Source organism: Pongo abelii, chromosome 19 (genome assembly GCF_028885655.2).
Source record: "Pongo abelii isolate AG06213 chromosome 19, NHGRI_mPonAbe1-v2.0_pri, whole genome shotgun sequence".
In the NCBI taxonomy this organism is placed as follows: Eukaryota; Metazoa; Chordata; class Mammalia; order Primates; family Hominidae; genus Pongo; species Pongo abelii.
In genome coordinates this window covers 59,017,683-59,033,926 of record NC_072004.2, presented here as the reverse complement: position 1 = coordinate 59,033,926, position 16,244 = coordinate 59,017,683, and the positions used below count along the sequence as shown (strand labels likewise).

Here is a 16,244-nt window from a genome sequence, read left to right as displayed (position 1 = left end):
TTGGGAAAAGAGACAGTGAGCAGGGAGTAAGGAGACTGATTATACATTAGTCAAGGAAAAATGTTGCCGTTAGGCATAATGTTTAGCTCAAAGTCTCTGGGCTGTCATGGCGTAGAAGTAAGCAAGATTTTCTGTTAAAAAGAGTGTTATGTTACTTTATCATATTTTATTTTTCCTAGGCTTTGAGAGTATTGGTAGAGTAAAGCATACAAGCATATAAAATAAAGACCTTTATTTTATTGTCTGACATTTTATTTATATAAAAATACAAATTATTTTTAATTATACAGAAATAAAATAAATTTTATTTATACACCTGTAAAATAGTCATTGTCCTCGATACTGGAGGTAAACAGTGATAAATCCCTTGCTCTACATTTACAGTCTAGGGTGAAGAAAGATATTTAAACCAGTCCGGGCACAGTGGCTCATGCCTGTAATCCCAGCACTTTGGGAGGCCAAGGTGGGAGGATTGCTTGAGGCAAGGAGACTAGCCTGGGCAACATAGTGAGATTCCACTTTTATAAAAAATAAAAATAGCTGAGCATAGTGGCACGTACCTGTGGTCCTAGCTGCTCAGGAGGCTGAGGCAGGAGGATCACTTGAACCCAGCAGGCGGAGGCTACAGTAAGCCATGATTGTACCACTGCACACCAGCCTGGGTGACAGATTGAGACCCTGTCTCCAAGAAAAAACCAAAAAGATATTTAAATCACATTGCAATGCAGTATGAGAAGTTATATAAGAAAAGCATGTGGTCTTACAGGAATAAATAACTGCAATACGTAACCTAGGAGCTACAGAGACTAGGGAAAGTGGCAGTATAAGCAAGTCTTTCTGGAAGAAGTGACAAGCTGGAATCTGAAAATAAGTAAGAGTTAGCTAAGAGAAGGAGGAGGGGAAGATTGCTGTAGGCTAAAAACAGCATCTGCAAAAGACCCAGAGGCACACATGGCATATTTGAGTGAGTTCAGGCTGGAGCATAGCTTTCAGGAAGGAAAGTGACAAAAGCTGAGGCTAGAGAGATGGACAGTCGTCAAATCACAGAGTGTCATATTTGCCTGGTATTGGAGCTTGCATTTCATCATGGGCATTGAAGGGTTGAAGTGAAGCCATTGAAGGGTTGTAATTAGAGGATGACATATTTGTATTTTTTAAGTGTCAATCCAACTGCTCTGTGAGGGATGCATAAGAAAGTAAAGCTAGAGGCAGATAGGCCAGATAGGAACATTTTAGGGAATAAATGGTGAAGAGAGAGAAAGACATAGAAATAGCATCAGCTGTTTTTAGTGATTAAGGGGATGTGGAGGGTAAAAAGTCAAAGAAATCAAAGATAACTGCCAGGTTTCTGGCTTAAACAGCTGGGTTGGGAGTGAGTTAACCTACTTACCAGGAAAGAGTAAGTAAGAGTTAGCTAAGAGACGGAGGAGGGGAAGATTGTTACTCTTTCCTGATAAGTACATTGGGGAACAGGGAACAAATTGCAGAAAAGTTGCTTGATCAATTTTTTACATAAGAGTTTTTGGTGCCAGTCCATGGACGTGTTTTATAGGCAGTGGATAGATGGATCTGGTGCAGTTTACTTTCCTGAGAAGGAACATCCAGGGAAGTAGAGTCTGTGGTTCCCAGGAAGCAAAGGGAAAGAAGATTTTAGGAAAAGAGGAAGGGGGTCAGCAAGTGTCAGGTGCTACTGAAACAGCAAGTTAGATAAGGCCTGAAAAAATCACAGGGCTCAACAAAAAGAACATTATTGATGATGTTGTTAGAAGCAATTCTACTGAAGAGATAGAAAAGGGCAGATGAGAGGCCCTGAGTGAGAGGTAGGGAGCATCTTCCACACGTGCATCTCTCATATATAAGCACATTTATGAAAATAGATGTGAATTCTAAATGGATGTGTGTACCCTGTAGTCACTATCTATTTGTACTTCTTTAAAGCTAGAACTGGATGGTGAGCGAGTAGCACTGCCCAGCTTGGAAGGTATTATAGTTCTGAACATCGGATACTGGGGCGGTGGATGCAGACTATGGGAAGGGATGGGGGACGAGACTTACCCTCTAGCCAGGTATGTACATTTGTGGTCTGTTTTTTTATGTCACTATTTTATTTAAAGCAATCTCTTGTTTATAGTCTTTAACATTTTTCCTCAAATTTTCTTTTTTGTGTATCTCATTAGTTATAAATATTTTTTAAGTTGATGGTCCAACTCTGTTAAAAAGTAATTGCTCTAGCATAACTGATTTTATTTTATTGCATCATATAATCCATATTTTCTTTTTCCAATTTTAGGCATGACGATGGTCTACTGGAAGTCGTTGGAGTATATGGGTCTTTCCACTGTGCTCAGATTCAAGTAAAACTGGCTAATCCGTTTCGAATAGGACAGGCACATACAGTGAGGGTAGGTGAAATATAGCTGTAACAGGCTAATTTGTCCCAATCCAATTCTGAGCTGTTGATATGTAAAATATACATGCTATACCTTTCTTTAAACAGTGGTTTATGGCTCATGCAGCTGGTCACTGTACACTAGGGGCTAGAGTGGGATGAGGAAGAAACAGAAACATGGCTCAAGATCCTGAGATAAAACGTTCACTTGAAAAAAGAATTCCTTAATCAATGAATAAAAACATATTCAGATTAATATTTTCTAAAAATGAAATGCATAGGGTTAAGGGATTGTGGATGGTATTATTAAGGAAGACCTTTCTAAATTTTGGGGGACTGACTTTTAAACATTATTTGTTCCCTAATATCAGCTGATTTTGAAGTGCTCCATGATGCCAATGCAGGTGGATGGGGAGCCTTGGGCCCAAGGGCCCTGCACTGTCACCATAACTCACAAGACACATGCAATGATGTTATATTTCTCTGGAGAACAAACAGATGATGACATCTCTAGTACTTCGGATCAAGAAGATATAAAGGAGACTGAATAGATGGATGAGGGAGTGAAAACTTTGCATAGAATCCTCACGCAAGTAGATACATGTTCATCCAAAAGTATTAATAGAAATTCTCTATCAGCTATTCAGTCTTAATTTCACTAGTAGTATAATGGGTATACTTTTTTGTAAATAGCATCCCCAAACCTGCCAGCCTTCAGTTATTTACAAATGTTTGTTCTTTTTTCAGCAAAATACTTCAAATGAATAGTATTAACTTACGAAAAGTCACAAAAACTTACATGAGAGTGAAAATTTGTTATGACTGTTTTGAGAGTGGGACTCACTCTGAAGTATGTGCTGTCTCATTTCTTATTTTTGAACCATGCATATGACGGACACACAATGGATGGACACATTGTATCTCCAACAAGGTGTGGGTGGAAAGACCAAATTAACCTGCTTTTTTGAAAGGAAATGATTACTGTCAAACCAGCATGGTTAATTGTGGGCATCCTCCTGCAGCATGCCTCTTAAGATTTTCTACAGCCCAAACCAAGTGTATATTTTAGGAACTTATTCAGACACGTAAATGTTGTTTAATTCTGTAGGTAACCATTTGAGCTGAAATTCAGGATCTTTTTTATAACACCAGTGTAGCCAAAAGAGAAACAGATAATTGAATTGGTAAGAAATAAGATTCAGAGCACTTGGGATTGTAAGTTATAGGTTCTGAGCTGAACAGTTTATCAGCCACTCTTTTTATTAAAAGACAGTGTCAACATTTCAAAAAATGTGCTTAAATGGTGAGATTAATTGCTTAGGAAAAGCTCAAGGCTGACTGATAAGTTTTAAAAATTTGGTGGTCTTGTAGTATTTTGAAATACAGTAGTCTTTTAACAGAATTTCCCCTTAGAGAGGTAAGTGGACAGAAATCTTTGCTAAAATGTTTATATCATATTTATTTTAAAATGAGAGAGATATATTTTTAAATTATTTATTATTTACCTTGTGGTATGGTACCTGTGTTTAGTGTTTACGTTCTGTAGCTTTATTTATTAAGTTAAATTGATCACATAAATTCTGCTAGTCACAATCAGATAGAAATTTAGTCTATTAATTAAAATTCTAATTTAATTCTCCTGACAGAAATCTAGATATTCTTATTCTTCACAAATCTTCCTCATTGTATTGAAAAATGAAGGAGGGCATGGAAAGCACTAGGGAATTACTTTTGGATAACTGAAAGCTTTGTTTCATTGTTTTATTTGCCCCTCAATTGCCACAAACTTACTGAAGGGCTAGTTTCATGGTTCCCATTAAAGGGTACTTGTTCGCTGCTGTTGACCAGCCCAAGAGTCATGACCCACAGGTAGGCTGACCCAGTGGGCATCCAGCCTGGTGTTTTTCTGACACATGGCCCATTTGTAGGCTTTGTGGTCTTTAATGACATTAATCTCTGAAAGATCAGAATGTATCCCCCAAAATACCATTAGCTGTCTTTGAGGGTCTATTATGAATCTGTCATCCGTGAATTGCCATAAACCTAAGTTTGCCTCACCTCAGGCCCAGACCATGTTTTCAAAGAGCAACTTAGTAATGTATACAGTAGTCAGTAGATTTTATGAAATACTTTATTTTGCTAAATTAACCTCTTCCAGATCTCCTCGGGTGATCTTAAATTCTAGTCTTGAGAAACTTTGTGAGCAGATCTGTTTTCAGCTTATTTATATACCTTTCATGGTAGGTAACCATGGCATTGAGGATGGCAGAGTTTTGTTGTTGTTTTTTTTTTTAATGGGCCAATCATGTTCTGAGTATTATGAAGTTTATCCTTTCATTCATGATCAAAATTGTTAAAGACATCACATTTTGTAAATACACTGTTAAATCCACTTTGCTGTAGGTTGTAGTTTACCTGTTATATAATTCGTAGTGCTAATTGTAGTAGAAGCAAATCAGTTTAGGATGTTGGAATTAAAATAATCACAATAACTAATACAGTTTTTTAATTGTGAAAACTACAATTAAAAATTATAGTTTTAATACCAACCATAATATTACATTATATTTGGAACAGGCTTATGTAAAATGCCCTCATTTATCTAAATAAGTTGATTTTTTGGTTATCGTAATCTAGTAAGGTTTTTGCATCACTACTGATCTGTCATGAAGTTTTTCTGCTGGCTTATTCACTTATTTAGACTTCATTTAGGGAAGCTATTTCAGAATACCATATCATAAAACGTATCATTATCTTGTTTTTGCAAAATTCACTTACTTTTTTGGGCACATTTACCCAGCATTTCAAATAAGTGTATAGGCATGTGCCTTGTTTAAATAAGTACAATTTATAAGACTTCATGTTTGCAAGTTACATATTAGGGTAGTGATTGTTTATATTACCAGGGATTCTACACTTTACCAAAAAAATTGCCGTAAGATTTTCCTGTTCCATTTTAAATTGTCTTGATATTTAAAAAAATAACTTCTACATTCTCAGGAAGAAATACATGAAGGAAATCATATCTCCATGTCTGTTTCCAGATTTCTCTCATCTTTTTACTATCCCAATATATTCCTAATTCCTATAAACGTAGTGGCTTAAATACTGAATACCTGGCAGCTCTTAAAGATCTCGTAGGCAGGTGATGATGATTTTCAGTGTTTTGTCATGTTTAATAGAAATCAGACTGACTTGTGTTTTAAAATACAAGTTGTCTACTAGTAAAGTTACATGATTTAAGTGTGTTTTAGGTTTTCTGCAACAATTAGCTGTGAACCCCTAATGTAGCTAATGTTTATACAAATTTTATAATCAAAATTATTGATTTTTATTTTTTTAGAGTATGTCAAAAACATATAGTGTTTGCTTTGTGAAATACATTTGCTTAGAGTTATAAAGTATACTGTGACTCAGAAATTGTAAAGTCAATTTGCGTTGTAAAAATGAATACTACCGGCATGTCAAAAATAATTTGCATTTGTAATATAAAGTAAAATTGTATTTAATATATTTATTGAATTTTAAATTTGCACTAACTTGAAAACTTTAAAGGTTATACTAATTTAAAGATTAATATGGACCCAAATACATAATTTGGCCAAAAAAGTCATTAGAATGGGTAATGGCTTTGTGTGGTTTTCCTTCAAAATGATAATATTGAAGCAAGAACCAGTGTTTTATATTGATAATGTTTTTTACTATTTCTACCCAGTTGAGGACAGTGGAATATAAGTAGATATATTTAAAATATCTAGATATTTAAAAAGAAAGAAAAGGTTGTTTATCCCAATCTGAATTCATTCTCAGCAACAAGACAGAAAAGGGTTTGGGTTTTGCTTTTAAACCGTATCCCCCTGTCTTTTTCAGTTTTTCCCTTGAAGCCTTTCTCTTGTTCCTCAGAGTACGCGCTGCAGGCTATCTGCAGCATCAGAATGCCTGGGCAGGCTGTTGAAAGTATGGATTCCTGAGCCCAACCCTTAACTTAATGATTCCCTGTCTCTGGAGATGCAACATAGAAATCTCTGTTTTTATTAACAAGTGCCTCAGGCGATTCTTAAGCATACTGAAATTTGAAAGCTTCTGGTCTGAACCTCATGTATTCACCCAGGGCTTTTGCTAGGTGGGATACCATGCCGAAAAATTGAATTAATTGTATGTTCTTAAAATTGTTTTTCTTCTACTCCACTGTCCTCTTCCCTCAAAATCACTTTTCTAAAAGAACTCTATGAAAAAGTTATTTGTATCATACCCAAATTGATATATTTGTCTGAACTCCGTTACATAAAAATTGATATGATTCATATGTGGAATCAGTTTTTGGACTGTGACCCATGCAGTGTTGGGGGACAAGGAGTTGCTTCAGGAGTTAGTGCAGTGCGCCTCCAAGGGGCAGTGAGCCATGGAGGCTCCTGCCTTCTCACTGCAATCAATGCAGCCACACTTGTGTATACTGAGTGCTGCTTCAGATCTCAGTAGATAAAATAATTCCACATTTAAAATGATTCTGCTATTTTTTATAAAGAGTTTGAAAGCCAATACTATAATGACTTTCTCACCTAATTGATTTTCTACTAATTTTTACATATTCAGAAACTTCATGTTTTTTTGGTGGACAGAATATTTTGGAGGTCTCCATCGCTGCTTAGAATGTGGCCACTTGGCTGTTTCGCAGTTTTTAAAGCTATTTTATTGAATAGTAAAGCAGTGAACTTAGCCTTTGTTCTTTGTGTTTCTAATTTAAGTATATAGTCTATTTAATTTTAGATATGTAAATACACATCAATACATATATATTTACCCATGTGGCCCTGTGTAGTCAGTGCATGAGGCTTGCATAGCCCAAAAAGGTACATTCCAGGGTTCTGGGGAAAGAATTTTAAAATGCCATCCTCTAATACAGACGTTTATAAAACTTAAATGAAATGATTGAGCTTAACCATCTGCAAGAATGTCTGCAGAAAATAAATCACCTAGAAACTATAAATAGAAATGTCCTGCTGAGGCTGGGCACCTGTAATCCCAGCACTTGTGGGGGCTAAGGCAGGCGTATCACCTGAGGTCAGGAGTTTGAGACAAGCCTGGTCAACATGGTAAAATGCCGTCTCTACTAAAAATACAAAAAAAATTAGCCAGGCACAGTGGCACATGCCTTTAATCCCAGCTAATCAGGAGGCTGAGGCAGGAGAATTGCTTGAACCCAGGCGACAGAGCTTGCAGTGAGCCGAGATCACACCACTGCACTCCAGCCTGGGCAACAGAGCAAGACCATCTCAAAAAAAAAAAAAGGCGGGTCACGCCTGTAATCCCAGCACTTTGGGAGGCTGAGGCAGGCGGATCACGAGGTCAGGAGACTGAGACTATCCTGGCTAACACGGTGACACCCCGTCTCTACTAAAAATCCAAAAATTTAGCCAGGCGTGGTGGCGGGCGCCTGTAGTCCCAGCTACTTGGGAGGCTGAGGCAGGAGAATGGCGTGAACCCGGGAGGCGGAGCTTGCAGCAAGCCGAGATAGCGCCACTGCAGTCCGGCCTGGGCCAAAGAGTGAGACTCCGTCTCAAAAAAAAAAAAAAAAAAAAAAAAAATGTGTTGCTGGTATCAGATACCAGACCAAGAACACTTCAGTCTGTCTAAGGATGCCCTGAGCTACCTCACTGTTAAAGGACGACATCAACACAGAATGCACTAAACAGGAAATAAGCTGTAATCTAGAGAATTTCCATTATGTGTTACTTTTTGGTGACTAACATGGAATGTTGAAAAGGAAGAGCTGGAAAGCTCAGTTGTTTTCCTTGTTCCTCTGACATTGTCCAGGCAAGAGGGCATCCTGATCAGATGAGTAGATTTGGCTGAGAAAAACGCTAGAGTAAGGCAGGCACTTTGTGGAGTTGGATGATGATGGCTCATAAAAACGTTTGTTCTCAATCCAGTTCAGGGCTCTGCCAGCAGTCTTTCAGATTTGAACTGCTTAAACAAACCCTACAGATAAATTGGCACTCTGATTTGTAATTCTGTTTGTACAAGTTTAGAGCAGCCTAGCTCGAGTCCTCAACCCCAGTCCTCTTAGAAGTGAACTGATTGCACTGGATCCCTAAACCCACAATGTTGGGGACACATGTGATGACTCCACTTGCGCAGCCAACTGGCCTCTTGCACTTTCCCCTCCCCACCACTTGTAACTACCACTTAAATACCCTGTGTTAATTGCTTTTGTTGTGTTGGGTCTGTATTTTTGTGGTCAGTGCCTGCAGGCAGAAATGTGAAAGCATTTGGTATGTTGAAGATACTTGCTTGTTTTTTAATAAAATTAAAAGTGCAGCACTTAAGTATGATACTGTGTAGTTTTTTGACACAACCATGAGATACAATAAGCAGCTTTGACTTAGTGTCCCAAAAAATGGTTCTTGGTCTACAGCAGGGTAAACATATATGTGGCAAGTTCTGAATCACATACTTTTAGACAGAAAGAATAAAAAATTCATATCGCATGGCTTTTGTAGCCTAAGAGCACAGAATCATACACATGTGTTAGGAGAAACATTCATTCTCACGCATATAAACTGGCTCCTGGCAGAGTAGAGCAAAGTGGGATTAAATAGGTGAATTCACCTTATTTTCAGTTGGTAGAGTATGGAAAAATGTATCATTTATTTGAAATACCTGAATGGAAACCCAGCCTCCACTACTGTAACTTAACACTGGGCAGTTACTTGTTCTTCCTGAGCCTCAAATTTTCTTTCTCTGTAAGAATGGGAATTAATGCCCACCTACGGGTTGCAAGTGCTTACAGGAGCTAGGCAAGCAATGAAGGTAAGAGTTGTAGAGACTTCGGTAAACTGGAGCACATGATTCCTGGGAAGCAGGCCTAGTGTAAACAGAATTTATTTTTCTAGAAAAGATAGAAGTTTAGAGTATATGAAATCTAATTTTTAAGTATTGGTTGGCAACTAATTGACTATCGTCTACCATAAGGTTATATGATAATTATTAGGGCAGGAGAGTGAATGCATCTTAATATGCGTGGCAGAACTGTGTGTTTCCTTCCATCTGGATTTTCATAAAGCTTTCTGATTTATCAGTAATGATCTGAAAAACATATTGTGGCATGTAACATCTTTTATTCATTTTATTAGGTATTAGAGGAAGAATATTCTGTAGTCCTGCTTTATTCTGCCATCTTTACCTGGAAATCCATTTTTATAAAATTTTTGTAATAAAAATTCACTTGATCACTTGCCTGCTTTCTTTTAAACAGTGCCAAGCGTAATGCCCCTTGATAATTTACATATATGTGAACGTGGCTGTGATAGCTGCTGACGTTCACATATAGGCCATCTTACATTGTAATGATTCCATGTTTGGACTTAAACAGCTTCACACATTGTACAGTTAGGTGTCACATGCTTTTATTTTTTATTTTATAATCTGTATTTCTGTGAGGTAGATATTATTGGCTCCATGTTATACATTGATAGCCCAGAGCTAGAGATTGAACCCAGGCCATCCTCCCCACTGCCTTTCATCATCAACACAGCCACCAACACCAGTATTTTAAAAGTGTTAAATATTGGCAGACGTGTCATTGTTCTGAGCACTGGAACTAGGGCGTATGCGGCTGTCTGAGGAATTCCCTGTACAAGGAAACATCATATACCAAAAAATTACTCATGGAAGGAGTTTGGAGATGATGAGCTAAAAGTATTACACATGGACTATTGTAAAAGAAAAAAAAAAGCAAGCACGATAAAATTTTAGAATGTACTTAAGAAGCAATTCGTGACTTGGGAAACCCCAAACCCGATGAGGATTTAGTGTTTCAATGACACAACATCAGAGGCAAGTATTCATAGAGTGGATACAGAAGCAAAATTAAGAAATGATTTGATTGGTTGCCTTTTTTGGCTTACTTTCTTGGAAAGTCCCCAGTCTCATGATCATGTTAGTTGGCTGCTTATGATTGGCTGAGGTTAAGTTTTGTTTCTAACATAAGCATTTACCAAAAATGACCCAAGTTAAGTTTCATTTATGTTTACAGTTTAAGTAGGTTAGGGCTATTTTTAAGGCCTAGTTGGTTGGTTTGCTCAGGAATGTTTCAAGCCTAGTTTCCATTTTAATTTTGCTTTGACAGTTCCCCACTTTTAGTCACCCTGTCAGCAAGCTGAGAGTGTGACCAAATGGCATAGCATTACTCTCAGTTACCGCTATTGACATAGTCTAGGAAGAAGAGTCAGATGTTTATCAACAGCTGCGCTAGGGCTCAGAGTCACCCTCGGGAAAGACATAGTCCATGCTGGTTTCCTCCAGTTGTCTGATCCTTACGGCAATCTTTTGACATATGAGTGACTACTGGAAAGCACTTAAAAATCCTTGAAAGGACCAGCCTCTGTGAATAACACCTGTAATCTCAGAACTTTGGAGGCCACAGTAGGGGAATTGCTTGAGCAGGAGTTCAAGACCAGCTAGACAATGTAACAAGACCCCATGTCTACAAAAAAAAAAAACAAAACAAAACTTTTTTTTAATTAGCTGGGCAGGGCTGGGTATGGAGGCTCACACCTGTAATCCCAGAATTGTGGGAGGCCAAGGCAGGTGGATTGCTAGAGCTCAGGAGTTCGAGACCAGCCTAAGCAACATAATGAAACCCCGTCTCTACCAAAAATACAAAAAATTAGCCGGGCGTGGTGGCACACGCCTCTGGTCCCAGCTGCTTGGGAGGCTGATGTAGGAGGATCACTTAAGCCTGAGAGGCAGAGGTTGCAGTGAGCCGAGATTGCGCCACAGCACTCCAACCTGGGTGACAGACTGAGACCTCATCTCAAAAAAATACAAATTAGCTGGGTAGTGCTCACTACAGCAGCACATATACTAAAATTGGAACTATACAGAGAAGGTTAGCATGGCCCCTGAACAAGGATGACATGCAAATTCATGAAATGTTCCATATTTTTACGTATAAAAGCAAGCTGAATCCTGATCACCTTGAGTACATGTCATCAGGACCTCCTGAGGTGGTGTCCCGTGCCCGTGCATGTCCTTAATCTTGGCAAAATAAACTTTCTAAATTGGAAAAAAAAATTAGCTGAGTGTGGTGACGCACACCTGTAGTCCCAGCTACTCAGGAGACGGAGGTGGGAGAATCACTTTAGTCCAGGAGTTCCAGGCTACAGTGAGGTAGCATTGCACCACTGTACTACTGCCTGGGTCAAAGAGCACAACACTGTCGCTCAAAAATAAATTTTAAAAATTATTGAGAGAATACAATGCACTGTGTTGGGTAAGCCATTGTGTATGGGTACCCACTGTGTATGGGTAAACACAATAACTACAAGGAGAATAATAGCAAAGGATTGAAAAATAACCCTGAGTAAAGATTCCCAGGAGCCAAGATTTAACCAACTGAATAAATCAAGGGAGGCAGTGCTAATGAGATGAAAACCTTGTGTTCTTTAGGAACTTTTACATTTTGGGCAACAATATCAAATATAACAAACACAATGTTTTGTTAACATAAAAACACCATAAGCTCCTCCCTGCTGAGCAGCTCAAGTGTCAATAACTCCTACTTTGGGGTACTGCTGAGGTGAAATTATTCATCTCATATTGTACTGCTTGAAGAAAATTCGTAAGTATCACTAAAACTTTTTTCAAGAGTTGCTGAAATACTAATAAGCAATTTTTTCAATTCAGAGGCTCCCAGCTAAGGAAAAAGAGCTCTTACAAAAGAATGAAATCTGTAACCCTTGTATGATTGGGTCCGGAGATCACTCAGGAGGCTCATTTCTGAGGGTTCACTTTATGTACAAGTGACCTGAGGTTCAGAATTTGACTAACATTTAGTCATCTGGCCATTTTAGGTAGGACACAGCCAAAACATTCTGATTATTTAGGTGGAAAAACCTTTATAGATTTGTCATACAAGATGAACAATCCGGCTGGGCATGGTGGCTCATGCCTGTAATCCCAGCACTTTGGGAGGCCAAGGTGAGTGGATCACCTGAGGTTGTGAGTTTGAGACCAGCCTGGCCAACATGGTGAAACCCCGTCTCTACTAAAAATACAAAAAATTAGCTGGGCATGGTGGCAGGTGCCTGTAATCCCAGCTACTTGGGAGGCTGAAGCAGGAGAAATCACTTGAATTTGGGAGGCAGAGGTTTCAGTGAACCGAGATCATGCCACTGCACTCCAACCTGGGCAACAAGAGCAAAACTCCATCTCACAAAAAAAAAAAAAAAAAGATGAACGATCCATCATTATTGAGAGAAAGGTGCAAAGTGAATCTCATTATAAAGTGAATTGGTTAATGCTATGGTTTGCATGTATTCCCTTAAATTTCATGTATTTGAAACTTAATCCCCAAATTCACAAGTTGATTAGGGCCTTTGGGAGGTAATCAGGATTAAATAAGGTGGTCAGGGTGGGCCTCCCATTATCAGACTGGTGAAAGGAGCCATGACCTTCAATCTGATACTAAATCTTGACCATGATTTAGGTAATGGCAATGGACTCTGGACCAATAAAGCCCTCAGACAACTGGAGGGAGGGGGAGATAAGAGAAATAAGAACCTATTATTTCTAAATAACTGAGACATTATGTAAATGGGAACGTATAAACAGAGCCGTATGGTCTGGAGTCAAGTAACATACATATTAGCAGGGCATGTGATCATTTATAAAACAATTTTATATAAAGTATTCCCCATAGAAACCCAATTGAGGAGGCAGAGTAGATATAATTTTTCTAAATGAGTACATTGCGATTCAGAAAGGCTGATGACATGCCAGTGCTGCACAGAGCTAGGATACTGATCCAGTCTTGTGACTCCAAAATTTAGTGGAGTTTGTTGTTCCTTATTTTTTCCCCCACTAAGTTATGCCACCTTTTTCCTAGGTCAGGGGTTCCTAGCCTTTATTGTATCATAAGCCAACCTCTATAAGAAGTTGGCTATAGTTACAGACACTTCCTCCCTCCCTCTGACTCTAGCAGTTTGGCTCATACAGCAGAATTTTGCAGCCAACTTCGAGGGCCTCCGAGACTCCAATTAAGAACCTCTGAATCAAGGATACCAGTCCTAGCTGAGGTATCTCAGACATATTTAGTATAAACTGGCAATGAGCTTGTTCTGTCTGGTTATCTTCTTCTGTCTGTGGCCATTTTCTATTCTGATTGATCCACAAGCCCACAGAGAAGTCAGTAACACACAGGTTCAGAAAAGCTAGTGGTGGAGAAATGTTTCTTGGAGAAAAAAAGTGGCACTTAGGCTGCACCTCTAAAGAGATGCCATTCTGACATGTTCTGGGAACAACATGTTGGACAAGCTGGCAAGAAGAAAAGATCGATGCGTGGCCAGGCACGGTTGCTCATGCCTGTAATCTCAGCACTTTGGGAGGCCAAGGCGAGCGGATCACCTGAGGTCAGGAGTTTGAGACCAGCCTGGCCAACATGGTGAAACCCCGTCTCTACTAAAAATACAAAAAAATTAGCTGGGCGTGGTGGCAGGTGCCTGTTGTCCCAGCTACTTGGGAGGCTGAGGCAGTAGAATCGCTTGAACTCGGGAGGAGGAGGTTTCAGTGAGCCAAGATCATGCCATTGTACTCCAGCCTGGGCAACAAGAGCAAAACTCCATCTCAAAGAAAAAAAAAAAAAAAAGATGAACAATCCAGTATTATTGAGAGAAAGGTGTAAAGTGAATCCCATTATCCACCAGTTGGGGGTGACATGAATGCCATAGCTATTCTTTGTCATATCTACGTTTGCACATTGCCACGTTGAATGGTTATGCTTTAAAATTGGAGAGTTGGAACCAAAAACAGTTCACTGTACTTGATAAAGTAACTCATGTATGTCATCAACAACTAAGGTTGACTGTTTCCTCTTCAAATATGCTCCGAGTATTTATCCAATAAACGAAACTAGTTATTTTCTATAGTGGTACTATAGAGTCATTCCATTTGCTTCTAGAGTTTCCAGTGAACCAATGCCTAATTTCAGTGAGCTCTCTATGATATGGTTAAGGGTATCATGGTCATGTTCTGGTGTTATATCTGCATCATTATATAGAGTAGTTCAGTCTCCATAATCTATATCAAACCAAAGAGCTTGATTACAGAGGGAGTCTGGACCACTGCTGAGATTAGTCCCAGTTTTTCTTTTCTCTCTTTTTTTTTTTTTTTGAGACAGAGTCTCAATCTGTTGCCCAGGCTGGAGTTAAGTGGAACAAACATGGCTCACTGCAGGCTCTCCTTCCAGGGCTTAAGTGATCCTCCCACCTCAGCCTCCCAAGTAGCTGGGACTACAGGCGTGCACCACCAATGCCTGGCTAATTTTTGTATTTTTAGTAGAGACAGGGTTTCACCATTTTGCCCAGGCTGGTCTTGAACTCCTGGGCTCAAGCAATCTGCCTGCCTTGGCCTCCCAAACTGTTGGGATTACAGACATGAGCCAGAGCACCCAGCCCCATTGACAGATTTTTCTCTAGGCATAGAGAAAAATTACCAGTGATAAAATCAGTAGTAGTTATAGGCCATTCCTTTGCTTCTATTGCTTCTTCCCAGTGCTGTTTGTCGATCTGACCTACCTACCAAGGGAAGGATACTAAACCCTTTCATGAAAGCAGTTTCCTGAATTACTCACTCAAGCATGTGTAGGAGCAGGTTCTAATATTAGTTGTGATTCTTCCCAGTCATCTAGATAACCACATATCTAGCAATGCATTGGTTAATGCTATGGTTTGCATGTATTCCCTTAAATTTCATGTATTTGAAACTTAATCCCCAAATTCACAAGTTGATTAGAGACAGGGCCTTTGGGAGATAATCAGGATTAAATAAGGTGGTCAGGGTGGGCCTCCCATTATCAGACTGGTGAAAGGAGCCATGACCTTCAATCTGATACTAAATCTTGACCATGATTTAGGTAATGGCAATGAACTCTGGGCCAATGAAACCCTCAGACAACTGGAGGGAGGGGGAGAAAAGACAAGTAAGAACCTATTATTTCTAAATAACTGAGACATTATGTAAATGGGAACATATAAACAGAGCCGTATGGTCTGGAGTCAAGTAACATACATATTAGCAGGGCATATGATCATTTATAAAATAATTTTATATAAGGTATTCCCCATAGAAACCCAATTGAGGAGGCAGAGTAGATATAATTTTTCTAAATGAGTACATTGCGATTCAGAAAGGCTTATGACATGCCAGTGCTGCACAGAGCTAGGATACTGATCCAGTCTTGTGACTCCAAAATTTAGTGGAGTTTGTTGTTCCTTTATTTTTTCTCCCACTAAGTTATGCCATCTTTTTCCTAGGTCAGGGGTTCCTAGTCTTTATTGTATCATAAGCCAACCTCTATAAGAAGTTGGCTATAGTTACAGACACTTCCTCCCTCCCTCTGACTCTAGCAGTTTGGCGCATACAGCAGAATTTTGCAGCCAACTTCGAGGGCCTCCGAGACTTCAATTAAGAACCTCTGAATCAAGGATACCAGTCCTAGCTGAGGTATCTCAGACATATTTAGTATAAACTGGCAATGAGCTTGTTCTGTCTGGTTATCTTCTGTCTGTGGCCATTTTCTATTCTGATTGATCCACAAGCCCACAGAGAAGTCAGTAACACACAGGTTCAGAAAAGCTAGTGGTGGAGAGATGTTTCCGGGAGAAAAAACAGTGGCACTTGGGTTGCGCCTCTAGGGAGGTGCCATTCGACATGTTCTGGGAACAACATGTTGGACAAGCTGGCAAGAAGAAAAGATTGATGCGTGGCCAGGCGCAGTTGCTCATGCCTGTAATCTCAGCACTTTGGGAGGCCAAGGCGAGCGGATCACCTGAGGTCAGGAGTTTGAGACCAGCCT

At 39.3% G+C, this 16,244-nt stretch overlaps 1 protein-coding gene and 1 non-coding gene across 4 annotated transcripts in view; both read left to right on the top strand.

Moving 5' to 3' along the window:
- Nucleotides 1-12,642, top strand: part of DGKE (diacylglycerol kinase epsilon) — a 37,489-nt gene extending 24,847 nt beyond the window's left edge. For 2 of the 3 annotated variants that reach the window (XM_024235450.3, XM_054535670.2), the window contains exons 10-12: nt 1,939-2,066; nt 2,291-2,402; nt 2,761-12,642. In XM_024235450.3, the coding sequence (XP_024091218.1) occupies nt 1,939-2,066; nt 2,291-2,402; nt 2,761-2,940 (420 nt within the window). In that variant the 3' untranslated portion in view covers nt 2,941-12,642. Of the gene's footprint in view, nt 1-1,938; nt 2,067-2,290; nt 2,429-2,760 lie in introns of those variants that run through there. The other variant, XR_008515137.2, reaches the window with a different exon arrangement.
- LOC112129860 (U6 spliceosomal RNA) lies at nt 11,231-11,337 on the top strand. The gene has a single exon (XR_002912197.1). It is a non-coding gene; the product is annotated as a U6 spliceosomal RNA (small nuclear RNA).
- Nucleotides 12,643-16,244: the final 3,602 nt, after the last annotated feature.